The sequence below is a fragment of the Papaver somniferum genome, chromosome 6 (assembly GCF_003573695.1).
Source record: "Papaver somniferum cultivar HN1 chromosome 6, ASM357369v1, whole genome shotgun sequence".
Lineage (NCBI taxonomy): Eukaryota > Viridiplantae > Streptophyta > Magnoliopsida > Ranunculales > Papaveraceae > Papaver > Papaver somniferum.
The window spans coordinates 134,700,198-134,725,021 of NC_039363.1; the positions used below are offsets into that span (position 1 = coordinate 134,700,198).

The 24,824-nt window shown below is 38.1% G+C and overlaps 1 protein-coding gene across 5 annotated transcripts; it reads left to right on the forward strand.

Moving 5' to 3' along the window:
• The first annotated feature begins 2,594 nt into the window (after positions 1 to 2,594).
• On the forward strand, positions 2,595 to 24,697 carry LOC113289410 (BEACH domain-containing protein B-like). Of its 5 annotated transcripts, none has more exons than XR_003331006.1 (41): positions 2,595 to 2,802; positions 2,908 to 3,136; positions 3,400 to 3,463; positions 4,024 to 4,258; positions 4,554 to 4,730; positions 4,824 to 5,150; positions 5,936 to 6,158; positions 6,618 to 6,686; positions 7,507 to 7,971; positions 9,095 to 9,419; positions 10,093 to 10,530; positions 10,625 to 10,783; positions 10,929 to 11,078; positions 11,521 to 11,676; positions 11,798 to 11,839; positions 11,943 to 12,287; positions 12,617 to 12,790; positions 12,923 to 13,083; positions 13,171 to 13,486; positions 13,575 to 14,007; positions 14,119 to 14,455; positions 14,735 to 14,923; positions 15,547 to 15,808; positions 15,920 to 16,105; positions 16,180 to 16,401; positions 16,529 to 16,705; positions 16,897 to 17,012; positions 18,008 to 18,469; positions 18,611 to 18,824; positions 19,035 to 19,256; positions 19,365 to 19,829; positions 20,088 to 20,417; positions 20,507 to 20,959; positions 21,076 to 21,122; positions 21,233 to 21,326; positions 21,730 to 21,936; positions 22,025 to 22,150; positions 22,256 to 22,627; positions 22,740 to 22,971; positions 23,298 to 24,069; positions 24,217 to 24,697. XR_003331006.1 is itself a non-coding variant. In XM_026538659.1 (40 exons), exons 2-40 carry the CDS (start codon positions 3,012 to 3,014, stop codon positions 23,993 to 23,995), a joined length of 9,795 nt encoding a protein of 3,264 aa, XP_026394444.1. In that variant the 5' UTR covers positions 2,595 to 2,802; positions 2,908 to 3,011; the 3' UTR covers positions 23,996 to 24,070. The 5 variants fall into 5 exon arrangements, 1 of the variants encoding a protein (XP_026394444.1); XR_003331007.1 differs by having other exon boundaries at positions 10,222 to 10,530; XM_026538659.1 differs by lacking the exon at positions 24,217 to 24,697 and having other exon boundaries at positions 23,298 to 24,070.
• The last annotated feature ends 127 nt before the right edge of the window (positions 24,698 to 24,824 follow it).

Genomic DNA, 24,824 nt, shown 5'->3' on the forward strand with positions numbered 1-24,824 from the left:
GCGGCTTAATATTGTGTGGTGTTCAATCTGGATGAGTTCCCGGTGTTTTTCTGCTATTGCGGTTTCCTCGTTAACAAATTTTTTGGTGTTTTGTGTTTTTCCTTTTCTTCATTATATTGTTTATCTTTATAATTGTATTTACACAGGTTTGTACGTATTCAATCTAAGTGGATACATCCGCTTAATTGTAATGGATTAAGAGACTAATTTCTTGTAAAATTCGTATCTTGAAAGATATATAACAAGTTTAATCACTTGGCATAATTCCGATTAAATTATTTGGATACGACTAGATTGATCTTGGATATTGATTTTTAAGATCGTCCAAGTACTCTGCTTAACAATCTGGTTCACGGGCCTTGCGCTTATATATATACTGATTGAGTAAAGGTTGAGATATTAACTCGATATACATATTATCAAGGATCATTAAGTTGGTCTACTTGCAATTGTATTAAGTTTTGTCTGTATAGGTTTCCGAACGAAAAAGTTCGGTGTATTTGGTATCCCTTGCGTTTTTCACAATCAATATTACATCTGTCGATTTACTAATATTTTAATATCATAATCTCTGTTTTTTCATTCTACCACTCATGTCATGGTGGATCGAGGATGAATATTTTATAGTAACTCTGCTTTATTCATCTTCATCTAATTTCCTGTCAAATGCTTGACATATCAAAATACATATTTGTCCATGATGGATTCAACAATCTCATCAGCCATGTGCTCATCAATCCAAATCATTCGAGTATCATTGTTGCCTCAGTTGGAACCATAATCTGTCATAATCATCAATAATCTATTAGACTCAACGTCCATGGTCTGCAAAGCATAATTGTTATCTTAGGAGACACCTTATGCTGCATCTATCATAATGACAAGTCACAAAGCATGTCAAGTTCTTCATTAAGAATTATGCTCGACTCATCAAGCTAAGACTCACTGTCTATCCAAGTCAACAATTGACCAAATACATACTTGTCTGCAAAATAGACTTCACATGAAACATCAATCATGTCACATGGGGGATATTAGGGTTTTGGTCTGGCCTACAACATGTGAGATGCAACAATACATACATGATGAGAAAGTGAGTAAGCCATGCTGGCAGTTGAAGGAGTAAATTGAGTAGCGGATGGAAAATCAACCAAGTCTTCCTCGCAAAGCGAAACTGGTTCAACCACGATTCCCCACTTCACTACTCTTCTACTCCTCTTAAACTGTCACCACTTATTGGAGATCGTATTAACTACCCCTGTTATAAATAGGTCCCCGACCTATGATATGAATGGAACTTAACATAATTAAACTTCAACGCATGATAGTCTATCATTATCACACAGAAGCTTTCTCTCGGTCTACCACAAAGAAATCATCTTCGAAGCAGTTTAATATGTCATCCACAATCAATCAATTACCATTGATCTCACATATTCTCATCTTTCCTCCCTACAGATCGACCCTTATCCTTCATTGTGACCGAATTAAATATGGAACGACCATTTCTTGGTTTAGGCCAGAGTATTACAAATTGATCTCTCGATCTCAAAAGCACTCCCGTGCGTGCATCTGTTAAAGGTTTTAGATGATTTGCTTCTTCGAGCATCTTCCTTCTCCACCACTTTACGCTTTAACCAGTAAATCTTTTTTTATCCATCAACATTATGATACACAAACCAATGTGGCTAATGATCCATGTACCCTGAGTATGATTCATGTTTATCTAACTTGATTTGTGTTCAAGTTTTTAAATATACAGGTTAGAAGAAACAATCAAAGTCAGTGACTTTTGGTTTCTGGTTAATACTGCAAAGAAAAGATTTCAAGTTCAAGCTTGTCTTGTTTAAACTCTCGAAATATGATTCAAGCAATGGATGTTCATTGATTCTTAACAACCTTGGTTAAGAACAATTTATTGTTCATAAACTATTTTTATTTCAAGTTGACCATTTGGAAATTACCCAAGTAATGGTATTCATTATCTATGGCTATTAGAAATATTTCAATTGTTTAAAGGGAGTTTTCATAACTACTGAAATTATGGAAACAATGTAGGTATGCATACCCAGTACACCTACCTTAGTGAACGGAGTTCTGGAATAGGGTATACACGCATACCCAGTACGCTACCCTAAGATTTTGAGTTCGTGAATGAAAATATATACCCAATACATGTACCCATGGGATCTGAGTTCGTAAATGGCTAAGGGTAGATACACTTAGTATACGTACCCAATAACCCGAGTTCACGGATTGGTTCATAGGCATGCATACCCTTATACATACCTACCTAGTATCGAACTAGGTAGGTGCTCATAAACTATTTCACAAATCACTCCATATTTATGAATTATGGTTTTAGTCGTGAGTGTTATTCAACAACTCATGATGCACGATCTCTATATGACTCACTCTAGCAGAAATGGGCTCTAAAACGAAAAATGCTGCCACATAAGTTTCGGGAAAATCAGACGGGAAAGCATTCTCCGCAAGCGTCAATAGTCCATGTCTCCCTGACATATGACCAAGGAAGAAAACGTTTTTTTACTGGTGGTCATTCCCAAAAGAAGTTTTTACCAGTTCTTCATAGAAATATCAGTTCCGACTCGACTCTCTTTTCCTCTTTCTTTTTCTAGGGCACTTTATCTGGTTCCATTTCTTCTTAAATCTATTCATTATTTATTCCCAAATCCAGCTCAATCATCTTCAATTTTGCCACATACCCCATTCAAAAGCTTCAAGCAAACTCAGATCCGTCTCTCTTTCATTGAGTAAATCAAATTCTCCGAACTGATCAGGGTAACTTTTTTTGATTGATGATCTATATTGGATTATGTGATTTCTGAATCTCGACTAAAAATGGTTAATTATTTTTCTTAATTTGTTTCTTTTGTGTTATTACAGGAAAAGTTGTGGCAACTTATATTATGCACGTTTATAATTGTTGGAGCAGAAGTAAAGTAGTGGAACCAGTAACTCATACTCATTAATGAATCTTGAAGAGGAACATGAACATTGTTAAAGGTGTCGCCGACCTTATACGGAGAACATCTGGTACCCAACCTGGAGAATCTGGTGGTCCTTGGTCACAATCCGAGAGATTTTCTGTTCCTTCCCCAAGAATTTGCTTCAGGTATGAACTGCTTTTTATGGTTTGATAAGCATCATAAGTAGAACTTGCACATGTTTCCTTTTTTTTTCCTCCAAAACAAGATGGTAATGCACAATTTGTAGTTGGGTCTTTTAAGGGGTTTGTGTTGAGTTGAATTTTACTTGTAGTACATATTTGAGAGTTTTTCCCTTTAGTAAGTACAAATCACTATATGTTACATATCACCTCGACGTATGTGTTTTCAACCGTGAGGCTTGATCTACACATATGCTCTATGTTTTCAGTGAAGCTGGTGACGAGGCAATTCTAAATACACTTTGGAAGAGACATGAAAATGCAAATGATAAGGTGCGTCTAGTGATTATTTTTAGCTATATATGTATATATTCTTTTTCTTTTTGGACAGATATATTTGGTCAATTACTTCTGCAACTTGCTTTACTTGTCACTCTACGACTAGTTATATTTACTAAATTGATGAATCTTTTATTGGAGAAGTTGTTAGTTTGTGTAATGAATTGAAGCAAATAGCAAGAAACAGAGTAGGGATGGCCTAATAGACTAAGAATAAACATTTGTTATTAGTTTGTGTAACTAAGAATAAACATTTGTTAGTTGCTGGAATTAATTTGGGCTGTTAGTTTGTAAGTTTTACACGGTAATAGACTCATGCAATATTTACTATATATTGGTGTCTTTTCCATTCTTCGGTTCTGCTTAGCTGTTTGTCTGTATGTATTGGAACCTGTTCTGAAGAATCATTAATAAATAAAATCAGGGATACCCATTACACTTGCCTTGCAGTGGGATTCCGGTACTTAGTTGATTACATGCTTGCTTGCGCAGGTAGTACTTTGCTTGATTTTTTAGATTCTTTTGGACCTTCATCTTTCTTCGTCACTTTGTAGGAAGAAAAGAGAAGGTTGTTTCTTATCTTTCTCAAGCAGTTCTTGCTCGTATACGAGAACTGGGAGCCTGTATATTCCGGTCACTTAGCAGAAGCTGGTTCATCTACCTCCGCTATCCCGGAGTCTTCATCAGGTTTTCATGATACCGTTATTGGCTGCTCTGCTGGACATCCTGCTGAGATCATACTTGTTTTAACTCAAGAGATTGCTCAGTTAACTTCCCATGTTACTGAATGTAAGTTGGTCTGCTATGTTGCCGAGTCTTCGCCAAATACTTTCTTCTCTTTTCTTTTCTTTGGAATCAAGGTTCTCAGCTTATGGTGTATATGAAAATATTAGTAAACGGAGGCTAGTTCCTGCTACAAAGAGTTAATTTCATTTTTTTTCTTACAATGGGAGTAATTAAGGGTAAGGAGGCTGTCTTTATTTCTTATAATTTATGACTGTCCACTCTGATTCTGTCCCATGCCTTGGATAATTTTATTTCTAGATAGCTAATATCGGGGTTGTATGTTTCCCTCCTAATTCAGTGAACAGCAGCTCTGCACAGTATACTAAAGATCCTCTAGGGGCTTCTCTGAGCTTTAACGTTGTTACAGAGGGGGTACTTGTCTTAGAGGTCTTGACAATTATAACTCGCTCAATGCACAACTGCAGAATTTTCGGCTACTATGGAGGGATACAGAAGCTGACTGCACTAATGAAGGGTACATAATTTTGTTTGCTGTTTCAATTTTTCTTTGTATAATTTCTGTCATCGGTATCTTTATCTCTGTACATCTGTGAACACTATTTCTCAGCTGCTGTTGTCCAACTCAAGACATTCACGGGTGCTCTTGCTGTCGATGAAAACTTAACAAGTCTTCAAGTGGAGAAGCCTAAAGTCTTGCAGAAGATACTTTTATTCGTCGTGTCAGTGACTTGTACCTTCATTAATTTGAAGGCAACTGTAAACAAGGGGGCTCAGTTGTTCACAACGACTGGGGAGTTTTCTCTCCCAAGTGGAGAGGCTTGCTTCACTGATCTTTCAGGTGATACAGGGGGCTCTTTGTCGGAGTCAAGAGTTCATTGGCATCAAAAGGCAATCGTATCGGTGATGGAAGCAGGTGGCCTTAATTGGTTAGTAGGTAAGGTATGCCATTAATTAGTTTTGGAGTATCTTTCAACTGGTAAAGAAGCACAGTATTTGATTTATCTGCATTTTCCCTAATTCTAACTTTTGCTTTTCCAAATGCAAAAGTTTTAAGCTGAATCCATGAATTACTTAATTTAGTCTCTCCTAGGATTTTTTAGAGCAACGTTTAAGAAGAATGACTCCGGTCACTCTGATGTATCAGTGTGAGATTTTTTCTCAGAAACATAAAGAAAGAAAAGAAAGTACAGAAATCATAATATTTTTTCACAGAAACATAAAGAAAGAAAAGAAAGTACAGAAATCATAATAAAAAGGTAGATGCAAAGCTAGATATATTCTCCTTTGACACCCTCTTCTTGATCTTCCAGCAGCTCTTGGCCGTATAAAACTTCTACTTTGATAGAAAACCTATAAGATATATCCATGTATCGATCTGTCATGATTTTCAGTTCATTAGATAACTTCTGCGGGGTAAAGGAGGGATTCACTTGCTCTCTCATGTGGGGTGGAGGTCTAGTATGTGTTAATAGTAAAATATATACATGTATGATTATTAGGCTGGTACCTGGTAGTATAGGGCCTTCAGTCATGGATAGAGATTCTTGTTTGTATCATTTACTTTTGCAGTTGAATAAAGGGTGATTGTGTACCTGTCCCAGTTTTTCAGTTCTTGTGATCGCTTTCCATAGTAAAAAACTTCACAGTTTTGCGCTATTTTTTCATCTTACAAATATTCCTTCACTCTACCAGTCACAAAAATTGATTATTTTGTTCCAGAACTTTTGCGCGTAATGAGAAGACTTAGCATGAAAGAACAGTGGACAGACATATCACTCCAGTATTTGACTTTGAGCACACTTCAATCTGCACTGTCCGAAAATCCTAGGGCTCAAAATCATTTTAGAAGTATTGGAGGTCTTGAAGTTCTACTGGATGGGCTTGGATTTTCATCAAACAGCGCATTGGCAATAAAAAATAATTTGAATGCTGATACAGACAGGTAATGTGAAGTCTTAAAGCTTTTTATTCTTTCATTTTCCGGTTCTATCATTTTGTCAATGTTTCTGCTTAAAAACAGTGATGAGCTCTGTCACTTCCATGCACTGTGCGTCTATTTGTATGTTCTTCTGCGATGGGAATTTGTGAAACAGCCATCTTATTTGATCGGATACAAATAGCCAATACTTCCATGTAAAAAATGTTTTTTAGGCTAAACCTGATGTTTTCCTCTATTAGAGCATCTTCAGTTCCATAGTTGCAGTAGCTATTTTGTGACTGGGATTCCTTCGCAATTTATCATAATAGACATCTTGCTAATAGGGTCAAGAGGCCCTTCATTTGGAAGATTGCCGTTTTTTCAACAATGGAAAATGTTCTTGGTTCTTCATGGGATTCTTGATCTGTCCCCCCCCTTTAATTATCTTATACATACACTTATCTTTTTCTAATTCTTTTGCAGTACTGAGAATCCATTTTTGGCAATCATCCAGCTTCAAGTTCTCTCTCTGGAAGTCCTACGAGAAGCTGTGTATCCTTCAAAAGTTTTGGTGCACGTTTCATCTGATTGCGGTAAAATAAATTTTATAAAATGCAAACATTAGGAAATACATATATCTAGTGAAAGAGGAACAATGAGGCTGGTAACAAGGGTCAGTTGGTGGAAACTAATGCTTGTAGCTCTGTACCATAACCTCCATATCAATACTAACACATACTAGCCCTGAATATGTTGAATAAAGATCTATCACACTTTAAGGTAGTTTGATCAGTGGACCTTCCGTTGATGTCAGGCCATGAGATATAAGGACATTAAAGGCTATGCAGATGATGCAATGAAATGGTTTCATTTATCGACTCTTTTGGTGAAATCCACATGCAAAAGAATGAAACATGTAGGAATGAAATTCCTCGTATAGAATTCCAAACTGACCTACTGCTTTGCTAGAGACTGTGAATGATGTAGCATCTGGGGTCAGTTGGGAAAGCTCAACTGCCCTGTCCCACAGGCCCACATGGGTCTCAATTCAGAAGAGAAGTCAATCTGCAATAAGTAGGCACAATTTGGCAAATATTAGTTTTTTGTGGATTATGATACAGATGAAGCTTTAACGTATTCCAATATGATCCTCTGAACTCCCATTGCTGTACAAAAGCTAGGTTTCTATGCTAAATGCAACAGATCGAAATACACTTTAATGGAACTTTAGAAGCGGCAACATTGAGATTCTCTTCTCTTGTTTCCCAAGGTGGATTAAGTTTTGAAACCTTTCATGAATCTCATGAACTTCAGGATTTGTTATTATTCTTGTTTGCACTGAATTTGGTTGACATCCTTAACCATTTTCCAGCTTTGGAAATTTGAGTAACTTGCAGTTCCTTTGTGAAATCGGAAGAGTGCATAAATTTGCAAATAGTATATGTTCACCTGCTTTCATGCTTCAAGAGATCCAACAACAGAGAGTGAATTCAGTTCATTCTGATCTCTGCGCACCTATTTTGGTTTCTGAGAAGGACGTTAATGTTAAGACTTCTTCGATGGAGTCACTATCAACCTATTCTTTTGATTTCGGTTCATGTCCACAGTATTGGAAGGATTATGCTGTCAAACTGAGCAGAGTACTATGTTCTTTCCTCCTGGCTCTTGAAGATATTAAATTTCATCACGTCCAGGCATCATCAGTTGGTCGAAGTGCCGTTCCAGTTTCGTCACTCTACTGGGAGCTCTCCATAAAATGGATCATGAAGGTCCTTCTTACCGTGTTTCCTTGTATAAAGGCTTGTTCTGATCAGAATGAGTTGCCAAGTCATTTAAGGTGAAAATCTGTTCTTTTAGGTTGCTTAAATGTCTTATTCTTCTTCGTATTTATAGGGTCCTACAGTCCAGTGGGTTTTTATGTTGACCATTAAAGAGTCGTACGTCGTAAATATTATTTTAGCATAACCAGTAGTCTCGGTGACTTGAATCAGTAGTCTCGGTGACTTGAAACTTGAAATCACTGTTGATCAGTTGGGTAGTTTAACTGATGCAGATGTGCAGCTTCTGATTCTCCGTCTTTTGTGATTAACTGTTTGAATGTGATCTTACAAAAAACATGTTCTGTCAGCTACTCTACTCTTCTAAGCCTTTAGTCCCAAGCAAGTTGGGGTAGGCTCCCAGCTGTCTGATCAAAAAAAAAAAAAGTTGGGGTAGGAGAAAGGGAAAACGAGGACTTCCCAGGCAGTCGCCTATCTTGGTACTGCTCCCGCCCTTTCCTAAGGGAATGACTGGTTTTTAACCAAAGAAAGGTACACAAGAACTTTCCAAGTGGTCACCCATCTTGGTACTGCTCTCGCCCTCTATTGGTCTATTGCTCGCTCTCCAAGCCTATCGTGACCACTATCTTCATAGGGAATGGCTGGGGTTTTACCATTTGCTCGGCAAGTCTATCACGAATGTTCCTCCATTATCCTGGCTTACGACAGGCTGTGCAGAAAAACTACACAGGCGGAGTTTGTCAGCTACTCTATATTTACATGAAATCACCTCTCAATGTCTTTAGTTGAACACAGAACCATACAACAATGATAGAGGATTCATACAGACACCGTGAGATAATGTATGACTGGAAATCTGAAAAATATCAGATTGAAGTGCATCATTGTCAGTGTCGTATTGAAATCAATGATGATTAGCATTCTTAGTTTTTCATTTGGCTTATAGTTTTGAATTTACAAGTGGACATTGTAAACTATATTGCTAGTGTAGGATTCCATTTTTTTATTCGTTGAAGTGAAGCTGTCCCTTGTTTCATATCGAAGAGTAGCTGTAGTGTTTTTTTTATGTTTGTTGCTAGTTGACTGTTTGTGCATTTAGGCATGTTCACTCGTATCTGTTTCTGCCTCTTTTGATATGTTTGTATCATTTCTTGATGGTTATTTGTTTTAATTTTTCTGCAGGATTTTTGTCAACACTCTGCAGCATTACATACTCTATGCATTTAGAAAAGTTCTAATTTCCTTGCCAACGCTGCTCGAGGTCTTTCGAGAAGAGGGTATATGGGACTTTATCTTCTCTGAGAATTTTTTCTATTTTGGTCCAAACTCAGAAGAATTTTCTGGAAACTTAAGCCCATTTGTTGAGGGAGATCCAAATTTACTTGAGCCCCCTAGCTTAAATTCCACAAACAATCAAATGAAGGCTAGTGAAGTTCAGATACTTCAAATGGAAATTATTTCATTTGTGGAGTTTGCTGCAACATCCAGTGGAACTAAACATAACTTGGTATGCTTTTCTTCTTTCGTCATCATATTATAGCTAGTCTATGGAAAGTTCATGTTTAAGAGAGTGTTTAGAACTCTTGCATTTCTTAGGATGATAATAACTGGCAGAGCAAATCTACCTTGTTAGGATGGAATGGACATTGGAATGCGGTTAGCAAAGTTCACGGAATACTGAAATTTAAATCTACTGTGGCTGTCAAATACTAGGTGATACTTCAAAGTCTGAGTTATTGAACTTATTCCCGAGGAGTCAAAGCTAGACACTTATTGAACTTACTTCTCTTACTATCACAGCACTGCTAGTGTCCTATGCTAGTTATGAAGTCTAGACTCTACATCTTTATGAGGATTATGATTCTATTGTTTGAAGGGTGGACCAAATCAGCAGTAGTGATGACAGTCAGACTCTAAACTATGCCATTTTCCACAACCACAAGTCAGCTTCTAGATAAGAACCAATGAGATAGTATGGTAGACAATAGCCATGCATAATGACGGAAATGGAAATTAGCACCTAAGCATTATTTATATGGTCCGTTCTTTGATTCGTTTAATAAAATTTTATATACATGACCTCGAAGCAGATTTTTCATGGAGTCCCCCAAGCTGAGCTCATACATGTGTATGTATTGGCATGATTTTTGTACTTACACAGTTACTTTCTGTGCTGGCAGCCGGAGTGTTCTGTTCTGTTGGATGCCCTTGAGCAATCTGCATGTATTCCTGAGCTTGCCAGGGCTCTTGTGAAGAGTCTGCATCGTATATTACAGCTCACAGTTGAACAAACTATTGCTTCTTTTCAGACTCTCGATGCACTTTCTCGGGTGCTAAAAGTTGCCTGCGTTCAAGCCCGTGAATTCAAAAGGCCTGAGAATTTTAGCTCTTCTGATGTCATCGAGTCCGCTGAAGCAACTAGTTCATCAGAAGTATATCGAACTTGGCTCAAAAGCATGGATGCAACCTTGGAGCTTTACACTGCATTTCTTTCTATGGCAGAAGATGCAAAAACACTGGTTTTGCATACCCCCTCATGTATTGATTGTTTATTTGATTTGTTCTGGGAGGAAGGTTTGAGGAAGCTAGTGGTGTCGCACATTCTTGACCTTATGAAGGTACAAATTTACCCCTTTTCGAATGTTTCTTCATTTCTTCCAATGTAAAGGTAAATTTTTGTAAGTTTCCCTCCTTTTGTACACTGTTTTGCAGCTACCCCCGTCTTCCGAAGAGGATCAAATGGCAAAGTTGCGTTTATGCTCCAAATATTTGGAAACATTTACTTCTATAAAAGAACGTGAAAAAGACTTTGCAGAGCTAGCGATAGATCTGTTAAATGGTGTGAGAGATATGCTTCAGAGTAATCAATTGGTATAATTTCTAATGAGATCCGTCTTTGGTTCTAATTCAGCAAATATTCACCTCTTATACAACCTATGTAATCAAACACCAATTCAGTTCTTGATTAAAAGGACCTAACCGCATCATTTGATGTCATGAATTTGTTTTTCTTCAGTACTACCAGGCTTTGTTCCGTGATGGTGAATGTTTTCTGCATATTGTTTCCTTATTAAATGGTAATCTAGAAGAGGAAAGAGGAGAACAACTGGTTTTGAATGTCCTCCAAACACTGACCTGTTTGGTCAAAAGCAATGACGCTTCCAAGGTACCTCGATATTTATCCTAGCAAGAATACTGTTCATAAGCATCATTTAGAACTTGCTTGCACATTAGCTAATTGTTTCCAGTTTCACCAACCAATATCCTAGCTACGTGTTAACCGTAAAGTTGTTCTCTTGGTGCTATATTTCCACTGCTATTTTGTGAAATCAAACTTATTTGGAGGGCACATATCGATCTTAATATATAGCACCATCAAATCACGGAACTATTTATGCAATATATGCATATATTTATCTTCCATTTATGATGTCATTCTTACTACATGAACTTCTGGTAAATGAATTTCAATTTCCTCTTACAGTAATCTTAGGTCCCACTGCTTTTTTGGTTCCTCAAAATTTTTGCTCAGTTTATAATTGTTCTCCACTTGGTGCATGATCAATGATGTGTGTGTAAGCTCTATTCATTTTTTTCTATCAATTCAGGGAGCGTTTAGAGCTCTGGTTGGCCAGGGTTACCAGACACTGCAGAGTTTGCTGCTGGATTTTTGCCAGTGTCGGCCCAGTAAAGGACTTTTAAATGCCTTACTTGATATGCTTGTTGATGGAAACTTTGACGTCAAAGTTAACTCTGTAATAAAGGTTTGTTGCTTGTTGTTTCTCTGCTTAAAGTTTGTCAGTAATTGCTTTGCTTGCGTGTATTTTCACTTTCTACATATTTGAGTAATCAGAAGGTTCTCCTTTTCTTATTTTTTATTTACAGAATGAAGACGTGATTGTGCTCTTCCTTAGTGTTCTTCAGAAGGTTTGCTGTAAACACATTTTTTCCTCTTTAGATGTTTTCTTCTTCTGTTATTGGACCTGATGTCATTCTGAATCATACCTTGGCTGGTGTTTTGGTTGGGCAGAGCAGTAACTCATTGCAGCATTACGGGCTCGATGTGCTTCAGCAGCTCCTAAAAGATTCCATCTCCAATAGAGCTTCATGTGTCAGAGCAGGAATGCTTAATTTTCTTCTTGATTGGTTTTCTCAAGAAGAATTAGAACAAGTGATTTTGAAAATTGCCCAACTAATTCAGGTCATTGGTGGGCATAGCATATCTGGAAAGGACATCCGCAAAGTTTTTGCTCTTCTTCGCGATGAGAAAATCGGGTCTAAGCAACATAACTGCTCCTTGTTGCTGACCAGCATTAAATCCATGCTCAATGAAAAGGGACCAACTGCTTTTTTTGATCTGAATGGAAACGACTCCGTATGTTGCTTTAATGTTCTAGTTGTATATTTCATTGTTGAAAATCACTTAAAGAGTCTTTGTAGTGCGAAACTAGATAATACTTGGAACCCCTGTGTCTATTGGCATAGCTCCACATCTTCAAATGGTGTATCATTACTTGCATTTTGTCTTGTCTTCTAGTTTATACAACCGTCAATATCAGTGATTAGCACTCATTTCAACGTCACTTTTAAGAATTACTAAGTAGAACAAGGTGCCGTATTTATCTTGTCATTGCTAATTGTGTTCTATTACAATGTTAGCGGTAGCTGACATCTTTTCTTCCTTTTTTTTTTCTTTTCTGCTAGGGGATTGTTGTGAAGACACCCTTGCAGTGGCCTCTCAATAAAGGCTTTTCTTTTTCATGCTGGGTGAGGGTAGAAAGCTTCCCTAAATCTGGAACAGTTGGTCTTTTTAGTTTTCTCACAGAGCACGGAAGAGGGTGCTTTGCTGTGCTTGGAAAAGATAAGCTGGTTTATGAGGTAAAAGCTTCTTCGACTCTATAATATTGTACCTGACTAAATCTGTATCTCGCGCATACAGCCATTATTTGGTGCATGGACTATGAGCTGATGCATTAGAGTTATTGCGTCTTTTGTGTTTGCTATGGGCAGTCTTTCAACCAGAAGCGGCAGGGTGTCTCATTGCCGCTTAGTCTTGTAACAAAGAAATGGCATTTCCTTTGCATTACACACAGCATTGGAAGAGCATTTTCTGGGGGAAGCCAACTAAGGGTTTATGTAGACGGTGTTCTTGTATCATCTGAAAAATGCAGGTTTGGACTCCTCCCTTTTTGTTTAGTTCTGTCCCTTCTTCAGTCTGGGGAAATAACTTTCTAACGCTTATACTGTTTATGCTTCAGGTATGCAAAGGTTACTGATTCTGTGACACACTGTACAATTGGAACAAGAATAACTCCAACTCTCGGTGATGAAGAGAATTCCCTGGTCTCCGTAGAAGATTCATCTCATTTTCTTGGTCAGATTGGTCCTATATATATGTTTAGTGATGCTATTTCTCCTGAGCAAATTCTAGGCATCTCCTCACTTGGACCAAGTTATATGTACTCATTTCTTGACAATGAAGTTGCACTTGCTTCTGATAGCCTGTTGCCTAATGGACTTCTTGATGCTAAGGATGGGCTAGCATCCAAAATTATTTTTGGCCTCAATGCTCAGGTTATGTTTATTTGCCTCAACTGATGCTGTTTGACCAACTTTTGAACCCTGAATTTTATAAAGGAACCAATGTTTCTTTTGTTTGCAGGCAAGTGATGGTAAAACTTTGTTTAACGTTTCACCAATGCAAGATCTTGCATTGGAAAAGAGTTCTTTCCAGGCCTCGGTGATGGCTGGAACACAATTATGTTCTCGTCGGTTGCTGCAACAGATCATATACTGTGTCGGCGGTGTTTCGGTATTTTTCCCTTTATTGACTCAGTTTGATAGAATGGAAACTTCAGAAACTGGACAACTTGGTGATACATTGCTTAGATCTGTTATGAGGGATTGTCTAACTGCTGAAGTTATTGAGCTCATAGCTTCTGTTTTGGACGAAAATCTTGCAAACCAGCAGCAAATGCATCTTCTTTCTGGATTTTCAATCTTGGGATTTTTATTGCAGTCAGTTTCCCCTCTAAAACTTAACTTGGAAACACTAGCAGCACTGAGACGTTTGTACAATGTTGTTGCAAACTGCGGTAATGCAAATTTTTCGTTATAGCGTGTAGTTGAAATCAATTAAATTTCCTTGTTTATCTCTCCTTTATCTAACACTTATTTATTCTTCCTTCTCTATTTATACCAATCAGGCATGTCAGAGCTGCTAGTGAAAGATGCTATCTCTAGTATATTTCTTAATCCATTTATCTGGGTCTATGCTACGTATAAAGTGCAAGTGGAACTGTATATGTTCCTAATCCAGCAATTTGATAGTGACCCAAGATTTCTTACGGGCCTGTGTCAGCTTCCACGCGTCATTGACATATTACGCCAGTTTTATTGGGATAAAGCTAGATCTCGTTCCACTTACGGAAGTAAACCTCTTTTGCATCCTATAACAAAAGAAGTGATTGGTGTGAGACCATGTCAAGAAGATATTCGTAAAATTCGTCTTCTTCTACTGAGCCTTGGTGAAATGAGTCTTCGGTGATTCTCTACTCCCTTTTCTCTTCCCTGATGGTTATACTTGTCAAGTGTATTAGAGATTCAAAAAGTTTAAAAAGTAGGCAATAGAAAGATGAAGAGACTGATTGGATATGGATTATCTTGTTCCCAAGTTTTGCAGCTGTGGGCCTGTGCTCATGATTGTGCACAGACTTCATTAGTTTTTGGTATCAGTTTATTGTAAATATATCATAGTTTAGCATAAGATATTTATCAGCACTACTCTATCAAATTTTAAATTGTGGACTGTGGAATTTGTAGGCAGAATATTGCAGCATCAGATATAAAATCCCTAATAGCTTTTTTTGCGGCAAGTGAGGATATGGCATGCATTGAGGATGTATTGCATATGATTATACGGGCTGTTTGTCAGAAGCCGCTGCTAGCATCATTCTTGGAACAAGTTAATTTGCTTGGTGGATGCCACATTTTTGTTGATCTTCTCCGTAGGTATGTTGTCCCTCTATTCAGTAGTTTGTGCCTTTATCTTTCTCTGGTTCCCTACAGAATGAAAATATACATTTTCTTTCTTACTTTTGCTTGACCATTCTTTTCGTCTTCTTGTTCTTCTGTAATTTGAAAGTTAGAAAGTTGATGTTTTCATGAAATGCAATAGTGAGACAGAAGGCCCTTTAAGATGAATCAACCAGAATTTAATGCTAGCCTTCCTTTTTGATGGGGAGGGATGTATATTATGTATTCACCCCAAAAACCCATTTAGCAACCCAATGCACTATCCTTTTTTCGCACTTTTCCCCTGTATTCCTCAGTTACGTATTATCTTCATTGGAAGTGATCAATGTTAGCCAGTTTGGCAGGTTGTACCTGCCATTTGCCTATTAGGAGCAAAAGCTCTAAGGTTGTGTTTTAATTGGCTTACATTAAAGTATCCAGCTAATGGTTGTTGCAGAATCATCATACTATATTGTAGAATTTCACTGTTTAATATTAGTTATATGAATCAGCTTAGGATGCCAGAAGATACAGATTTTGGTAGTTATGATTTGCATGTTGCTGAAGACTATGGAATCTGGCTGTTGATTATTCTTTCGATGTGTTTGTGTTTATCGTAGGGATTTTGAACCAGTCAGGCTGCTTGCACTGAATTTCTTAGGAAGGCTTTTGGTTGGTCTTCCATCTGAGAAGAAGGGTCCAAGATTTTTCAATTTAGCAGTTGGAAGATCCAGATCTCTTTCAGAAAGTCCTAGGAAGATTGATATAAGATTGCAGCCAATCTTTTCTGCCATATCTGATAGGCTATTTGCGTTTCCACTGACTGATCTTTTGTGTGCCTCCTTATTTGATGCTCTTCTTGGTGGCGCTAGCGCTAAACAGGTAATTACCTGTTTATATGCCCGAATGACTTTAGATTCCCCAGTACTCATGCAAAGCCATTTGGTAACTGATGGTGATTAAGCAATCTTGCAAGTGCCTTGACTCCTGTAGGTGTTGCAAAAATACAGTCAATCCGAAAAGCATAGGAGCAAGAGTTCTCAGTTCATCCTTCCTCAGATGTTGGTGCTTATTTTCAGATTTTTGTCAAGCTGCGAGGAAGTAGCTTCAAGATTGAAATTGTTTAAAGATCTACTTGATCTTCTTGATTCAAACCCTTCGAATATTGAAGCACTGATGGTATTGCAGGCTCTACGTTGTTGTCATTTTATTTACCCTTCCAAAAATCTCTCTAATTGTATAATCCCAAACAGGAATATGGGTGGAATTCCTGGCTAGCAACATCAGTTTCTAGGCTAGACACGTTTTTGAAGTACAAAGCAGAGTCACAAAATCTATCTGATGATAGTATGACGGAGCATCATCTTGCTAGGACCTTATTCCGTGTTGTTCTTTCCCACTATGCTCTCTGTGTAAAAGGAGGATGGCATCAAATTGAAGAGACTTTGAATTTTCTACTCGTGCACTTTGATCAAGTATGCTAATGACCGCAATCTTGCATAATTTGTTGTTCCATATAGCTCCGCAATCTTCATTAACTTAAATAAATTTTAGGTAGTTAATTTGGCAATTCACTTCAATTGTGTTCATGAATTTCTGTAGGAGGAACTCGTACGTCGGAAATTTCTGCTCGACATATTTGATGATCTAACAGGAAAGCTTGTAGATTTATCATCTGAGGACAATATTTTGGTCTCACAACCAAGTCGAGACAATACGCTGTACCTGTTGAGCCTAATCGATGAGATGCTTTTGTTTAATTTGGAAATTAAGCTTCCGGTATTTTGCTTGGTCTTTATTAGTCTTCGACATGTGTTCTACCTTTCATTATTAATACTACTTTTTAATGAATTGATGAGGCTTTATAGATATTTCAAACTTAATTATGAGATAGTCTATGGGGTAAGATATTTCTTTTACATATTTTATTGCTAGAAACTTAATGGAGATACCACTATCTTATTTGGCAGTATCCTGGCAGTAGCTCAGATTTTCCTGCGGACTGCCTAGAACTTGAAAGCCACAAAGATCTCACTACTCCTTTGTTAGAGTCTGTTTACGACGATGCCGGTGGCCAAGCTCTTAGGTAATCGCGAACTTTGTCTTGCGTGTCTTTTATTGGCTCTTTTTTTACTGTTCTTTTGTCAACTCAATATATGAAGTTCAGCATCTTTCTCTTGTTTTTTCAAGTCTCTGTGATATCCGTCTTCTCATTTTGAATGTGAAGTTTCACTAAATTCTGTATTCGTATGAATCTCCCTGAAATTGGGGGCCATTATTTCCTTTGCTTGAAACTTTTGCTTATTTAAAAAGGAAATCATTCAAATAAATAAGATGTTTCCATCGAGGTTCGATGCTTGAAGTAAATTCATTTTCCTACTTTCTTACTCTCTAGCCAAAGGAAGGGCGCCCAAACTGTACTTTCGATAACAGTTTTGCCTCTGATTTTCATTGAACTGATCTCCTGGAAGCCTATATTTGATTCTCAAGTTCAATTTCTGTTCAACTCAAAGTTTGGGACATTGGTTGTTGAAGGATGCAGGGCAGGGCATAAGAGTTGAGTATTACGGTGAAGCAGAATTCCCTTGCACTCTTCTCGCGGTTTTAACCTTTAAATTTGTCTGAGCTTTTAGATTGTAGAACATGTCTCCATCTGGCATGGAAACCACATTTCCAGTGTAAGAGACCAAAAAATTGGACCTGGTTTAGTAAGAAATTAGCAAATTGTGCTCACTTAGGCTACCTCTCCCTACATGACCAGATTGATCATGTATAGTCCTCTGCCAAACCTATCCATGTGAAGGCAGTTTATGATCTTTATCCATGGTTCAAAATTTGGAATTACTCATGTGTTACTCATTTCAGTGTAAATACTCCTCAGTTCGTGGGGTACTACTCCTGTACTGTTAAATGAAGTATCTGTTCTGACCAGTCTCTCGTATTTTAATGACTTAAAGTTCGACTTCACTGTATATCCAGTTATGTAGATGTGGTTCATTACTTTTCACTGTGCTCTTCTTAACACATGAAATCTTTTGTGCCGTTGCACTAATATGTTATTTGGAATTGTGCTACTTCTAGAGATCCAAAGGCTAGCGTGCAAGCTTTGAATGCAGTCGACACTATTAGTGATGACTACTGGGATTTGTTTGACAAGCTGTGGGTTATGATTGGTCAGATATTTGGGAAAGGGACTAACAAGATGTTACCGAAATCTTCATCATCAGTAGGACCATCTTTTGGACAAAGAGCACGTGGCTTAGTAGAGTCGCTAAACATTCCTGCAGCTGAAATGGCTGCGGTTGTTGTATCAGGTGGTATTGGCAACGCACTGGGGGGTAAGCCGAACAAAATTGTTGATAAGGCTATGTTACTAAGAGGGGAGAAGTGCCCAAGAATTGTTTTTCGACTTGTAATTTTATATCTTTGCAAAGCTTGTATCGAAAGGGCGTCAAAATGTGGTCAGTTGGTTGTTTCACTTCTTCCGTGTTTTCTGCCTTTTGATGACGAGCTAAGCAAAAGCAAACTGCAGCATTTCATTTGGTATGATTGTTTCATGTTTTATTTTTCGTAGTCCATAATCTGATTGAACCTTTTCTAGTTTTATCCCGTGAGTTAAAGTATGAGAAGCAGATCATGTATTGGTTCGTATATAACGTGTATTTCTGTTGCAATAAATGGCAGGTCTTTGCTCACTGCCAGATTACATTATGGAAAGTTGGATGATGGGGCTCGTTTTCATGTTATATCACACTTGATCCGGGAAACAGTTAATTGTGGAAAATCAATGCTTGCCACCGGTATTATGGGTAAAGATGATCCATCAGATTCAGGCAGCAATATGAAGGAAGCTGGCACCATACATGCTTTAATTCAACAAGACAGAGTCCTTGCAGCGGTATGTTACAAACTCAGAAGCTCTGTTTTCTCTGTATGAGTATATTATTTTTCTAATTATCATTGTTCCTTCTGCAAATTGCGTAGGATATAACATCAGATTTTGGAACTGTTGGGGAGCCATGTTACATTAATTATCTTTTTGAAAACCAGTCGCATTTGTGTGTATGACATTCTGACGTTCCATTTGATCTTATATCATCACTCGTAGGTAGCTGATGAGACAAAACACATTAAGAACTCCAAAGAAGACAGGGTGAAGCAGTTGCAAGAACTGCGTATTAGGTTGGAGGAAAGTTCTGCTGCAGAGTGCAACCACAAAAAGGTTTTTGAAGATGAGATAGAGAGTAGCTTGAGTTTCATTGTAGCTTCAGATGATGGCAGAAGAGCTGCTTTCCAGCTTGCTCATGATGAAGACCAGCAAATTGCTGCGGTGAGGACAGTTTGTTTTTCGACTCTATGTCAAAATATGGATAGTTGTTATTTGTCACCTTGTAACTTAATTACAAAATGATGAAATAATTTGGTACTTCTCTTTCAGGAAAAATGGATCCACATGTTCCGCACATTGATTGATGAAAGGGGTCCATGGTCTGCCAATCCCTTCCCAAATAGCATTGTCACACATTGGAAACTCGACAAGACAGAGGACACCTGGCGACGGAGACCAAAACTAAGGCGGAACTATTGTTTTGAAGAAAAGTTATGCAATCCTCCATCTCTTACTCCCAGCGGCGAAGCCAGCCAGACCAGTGACCAGAAAACTGGTTTCGCGAGCCATATTCCTGACCAAATGAAGCGCATTCTCTTGAAGGGAGTACGTAGAATAACTGATGAATTAAGCTCAGAATCTGAAACTACCGAATCTGCGGGAGCACAGGCCTCTGTGCCTGAAGATCCTTCAGAGAACTACCCAGAGCCTTTAAAAGACAGCGTAGTTCAGAAGGATGGTGGTCAAGATAGAAAGGAGTCTACCTCTTGTCCACCTGATGCAGATGCGAGTGAGGTATGATGACACCATGAACATGTAAACTGTATCGCGAAAGTTCTCTGATTTCGATTTCTAGATAGAAGAGTTAACTGCCTGTGAACCGTTGATTTATTTCCAACTTTGGAGATTTTCGGTTTATTCTGTTTTGAAACTCCTAAAGAGTAAGCTGTATCATTAGCCACTCATGGTGTGATGTTATTGCACTCTTCTTCTATACAGTGCCTTTTGAGAAAAAATTCCAAAATTTTAAGCGGTTTTACGCTTTCTTTTCAGGTTCTCATGTCTATTTTTTGTGTGCTTGTAACGCCAAAGAGAAAAATAGCTGGGCATTTAGCAGTAATGAGAAATTTTCTCCATTTCTTTGGCGAGTTTTTGGTGGAAGGAACCGGAGGGGCATCTGTTTTCAGTAGCATTTGCGTTTCAAAAAATTCAGACTCCAGCAAGGCAGTTCATCAGGGTGTTCAGAAGGAGAAGTTCCCCAAATGGCATGTTAATCTGGATATGGATCAAGAAAAAGGCCAGACCAGCAATACCACAGGGGAGGCTTCAAATAAGAAACAACCAAAGAAAATCAAACGGCATAGGAGATGGAAAGTTAGCAAGGTATCCGTTTTTGAACTTTTATACGAATCTGGTTAATTTCTTGTCTCTCTGATGCCTATGTACTGATCCTTAATATCCTTTGGTAATAGATAAAATCTGTTCATTGGACGCGCTATTTGCTAAGATACACTGCGATCGAGATTTTCTTCAATGATTCTTTGTCCCCCATATTTTTCAACTTTGCGTCACAAAAAGATGCCAAAGATGTTGGAATGTTTATTGTGTCCTCAAGAAATGAATCCTTGTTCCCCAAAGGAACCTACAGGGATAGGAGCTGTGCTATTTCTTTTGTTGATAGACGTCTAGCGATTGAAATGGCAGAAATTGCACAAGAGAGTTGGAGAAGAAGGGATATGACCAACTTCGAATATTTGATGATACTCAACACACTTGCTGGTAGATCCTATAATGATTTGACTCAGTATCCTATCTTCCCTTGGGTGTTGGCTGATTATTCATCAGAGAAACTTGACTTTAACAAGTCATCTACCTTTCGGGACCTTTCGAAACCTGTTGGTGCTTTGGATCTGAAGCGGTTTGAGGTGTGATTTCCTCACCCATTTCACAGTAAAACATTTCTTCCTGCACATAATAACTTCTCATCATAATAACTCGTCATCATAATAACTTCTCATCCAACTATGTTTTGATTCCGCAGGTTTTTGAGGATAGATACCGGAGCTTTACCGACCCTGATATTCCTAGGTAAATATTTAACCATGTTCTTGATTACATTTTGCAGTTCCCCTGATAGGAGATGTTGAGACTGATCTGAAAGATAGTACTTTGACACTGCTCTCCTTTTCATATTGCAGTTTCTATTATGGTTCTCATTATTCAAGCATGGGGATAGTACTCTTTTACCTACTCAGGTTGGAGCCTTTTACAGCTCTGCATCGTAATTTGCAGGTATTCAACTTTATAAGCATTTTTTATCATATATGCGGCCTGTTCCATATTTGTTTTTGTGCAATAGTTCCCCTTTTGGAGGAAAAGGTTGGACCAGGATTATCATTTTGGGTTTGGGGAAACACATTAGAGGAATCTAGCGGTACTTGTAGTAAGCTAAAAGGTGGAAGTTACTTTTCCCCTTTTCTTATTTTTCAGTTTTTCTGGTTAGCTGATTCCAGAGACTAGAACATCCTTCATGGACTTGACCTTCTTATTCTTTCCCTTTATCCGGCTTTGTGTTAGGGAAAGATCTTTTTTTTTGTCACCCAAAAGATGATGGATTCTGATGTAATAATTCCTAGGAAGAAACCCTCTGCTTTGTATTTTTATGGGGATCTGATACATTAACTTTTTCGGACAGGGTGGGAAATTTGATCATGCAGATCGCCTTTTCCAAAGCATTGACAGCACTTACAAGAACTGCCTCACCAATACAAGTGATGTGAAAGAGTTAATTCCCGAATTCTTTTACATGCCGGAGTTTCTGGTCAATTCTAATAGTTACCATCTTGGGGTGAAGCAAGACGGAGAACCTTTAGGTGATGTTTGTCTCCCACCTTGGGCCAAGGTATGTGAATTCTTGCTATGAATCTCACCAGTGTAGCTGATTAGCTTTTGGGATTACATTAATACAGAGGTTGAAATCACTTGTGCAGGGTTCCCCTGAAGAGTTCATACAGAAAAACCGAGAAGCCCTTGAAAGTGAATATGTGAGTTCCAATCTGCATCAGTGGATTGATTTGATATTTGGTTACAAGCAGCGTGGCAAACCTGCAGTTGAGGTATTGTGATGATTTCGTAAGACTTGATGATCAATTCTGAATCACTTGAAAGTTGAAATTTGTTTCAGAAATGCTGATCTCTGTGGGTTTAATGTTGGATCACAGGCAGGGAATATCTTTTATTACTTGACTTATGAAGGTGCTGTAGACTTGGAACAAATGGAAGATGAGTTGCAGCGATCTGCCATTGAAGATCAGATAGCAAATTTTGGCCAGACCCCGATTCAGATCTTTCGTAAGAGGCATCCCAGAAGAGGGCCACCAATTCCTATTGCTCATCCCTTATACTTTGCTCCTGGTTCAATTAGTTTGACTTCCATCATTTCTAATGTTACGAATCCACCGTCCCCTGTATTATATATTGGTACATTAGATTCGAACATAATCCTTGTGAATCAAGGGCTCACAATGTCCGTCAAAATGTGGTTGACTACCCAACTCCAAGCTGGAGGGAACTTTACTTTTTCAGGGTCTCAGGTTTGATACTTGTTCAAATTGCTGAAGCTTTTAGTAGATAATTAACTCCTTTTATTTTTTCGGGAAATCATTTATATTAATGTGAACTGTAATTTGTCCAACTGTTTTTCAGGAACCTTTTTTTGGAATTGGTTCTGACATTCTTTCACCTCGTAAAATTGGTAGTCCACTAGCAGACAATATTGTGCTTGGTTCCCAATGTTTTGCTACAATGCAATCTCCATCTGAAAACTTCCTGATTTCGTGTGGAAACTGGGAAAATAGTTTTCAAGTCATATCTATAAATGACGGAAGAGTGGTGCAGAGTATTCGCCAGCACAAAGATGTAGTTAGCTGTATTGCAGGTATCCATTCTTATGATTTGTCCTTCAGGCATAGTCTTGCTGATTTCCCTTTTTGTTTTTTGTACATGAATTATTCGTATGAATCTAGAACTTTTTGTAAAAACCTTCTCCCATATATGCGATAGCAGTAAGGGTCAAGAACTTAACCAAACTCACCATTATTAGGTCATCCCCACCAACAGTTCACCTGTAGCCAGCATCTTTCTGTTAAGTGTGTCCTTTCTTAGTTAGTAGATTATTCTTCAAGTTTCAACTTAATCAAATAAATGTAGGCTGTAGCTTGATTTTAAACGTCTCTGGCTTATGTAAGTCGATTAATGTTGCAGTGACATCTGATGGAAGCATCCTTGCTACTGGAAGTTATGACACAACAGTGATGGTGTGGGAGGTTTCTAGAGTCAGATCTATAGAGAAGAAAGTCCGACCCACACAAACAGAGATGCCCAGAAAAGATTATGTCATTGTTGAATCTCCATTTCATATTCTCTGTGGGCATGATGATGTTATTACATGCTTATTTGTTAGTATAGAACTTGATATAGTTATCAGTGGGTCAAAAGATGGAACTTGTGTTTTTCATACTTTACGGGAGGGAAGATATGTACGTTCCCTTCGACATCCATCTGGATGTGCCCTGACAAAGCTTGTTGCATCTCAGCATGGACGAATCGTCTTTTACGCTGAAGATGATCTCAGTCTAAACATGTATTCAATTAACGGGAAGCACATTGCGTCCTCTGAATCCAACGGCCGCCTTAATTGTGTTGAGCTCAGCAGTCGTGGTGAGTTCCTGGTTTGTTCTGGGGACCAGGGTCAGATAGTGGTACGTTTGATGAGCTCACTTGATGTGGTTCGAAGGTATGATGGAGTTGGGAAGATAATAACTGCTTTAAGAGTAACACAGGAAGAATGCTTCTTAGCTGGGACAAAGGATGGAACCCTTCTTGTATATTCTATAGAACACCCGCAGCTTCGCAAGGCCAACGTTCCTCGAAACATGAAAGGCAAAGCTTCTGCAACATGATTGTTGCTGTCAGTTGTGAAGTAACTCCAAGACATCATTTAACACTTTTGCTGGTAGCCTAGTCTCCCTCCAAGGTACAACAATACTTGCCAACTTCTGTTTTTCTTACTTTGTAATGCTACGTTCTGGTCCTTTGAGGTAATCCAGTTTCAACTTTATGACATGTTTGGGCACTAGTTTAGGTTATTTTGATTCCTCAGTTGCCATCGAATCATGTGCAGGAGAAAATACAGCAAAAGAAGGATGTTGTAGCGTCATGTTTTGCAGGAACCATTTTGGATAACTTGTGAAACTTCATTCGCTCAACCTACCCAGTGACGGAACAAGAAGGGCATAACCTAGGACTTGTTGGCAGAAGTACATAGCTATTTTGGCGTTTGTATATACTTGGTAAATCATAAACGGCTTCAGCTTTCTTTTATAAACACACACTATAGAGGTTGTCAAGTATAGTCAACAGCTGCACTTGGCGGCAACATTCATATTCATCATCTGTATGTGTAGATTGGTGATGTCATGTACATTAGTTATATTATTGAGAGAGTTGATAAGCAATAGTCAACACTGATTAGGTCATTTTCAACCTTTTCTGATGACAAGTTTGAAGTCCCCATCTAATGTGGTATCAGGCTTAAATAAATTGTTTGTATCTCTTGAATTACTAATCCAAATATTAAGAAGGGGAAAATAAAATCCTTATATCAAACCTTACATCTACTTCAGTGATAATTCTCATGCAATTGCTGATGGATTTGTTGGACCATATGCTGATATTTATGCGTTTGCTGGTAAGTAACTAAACAAAAAACTGCATCATCCTCTCATCAAT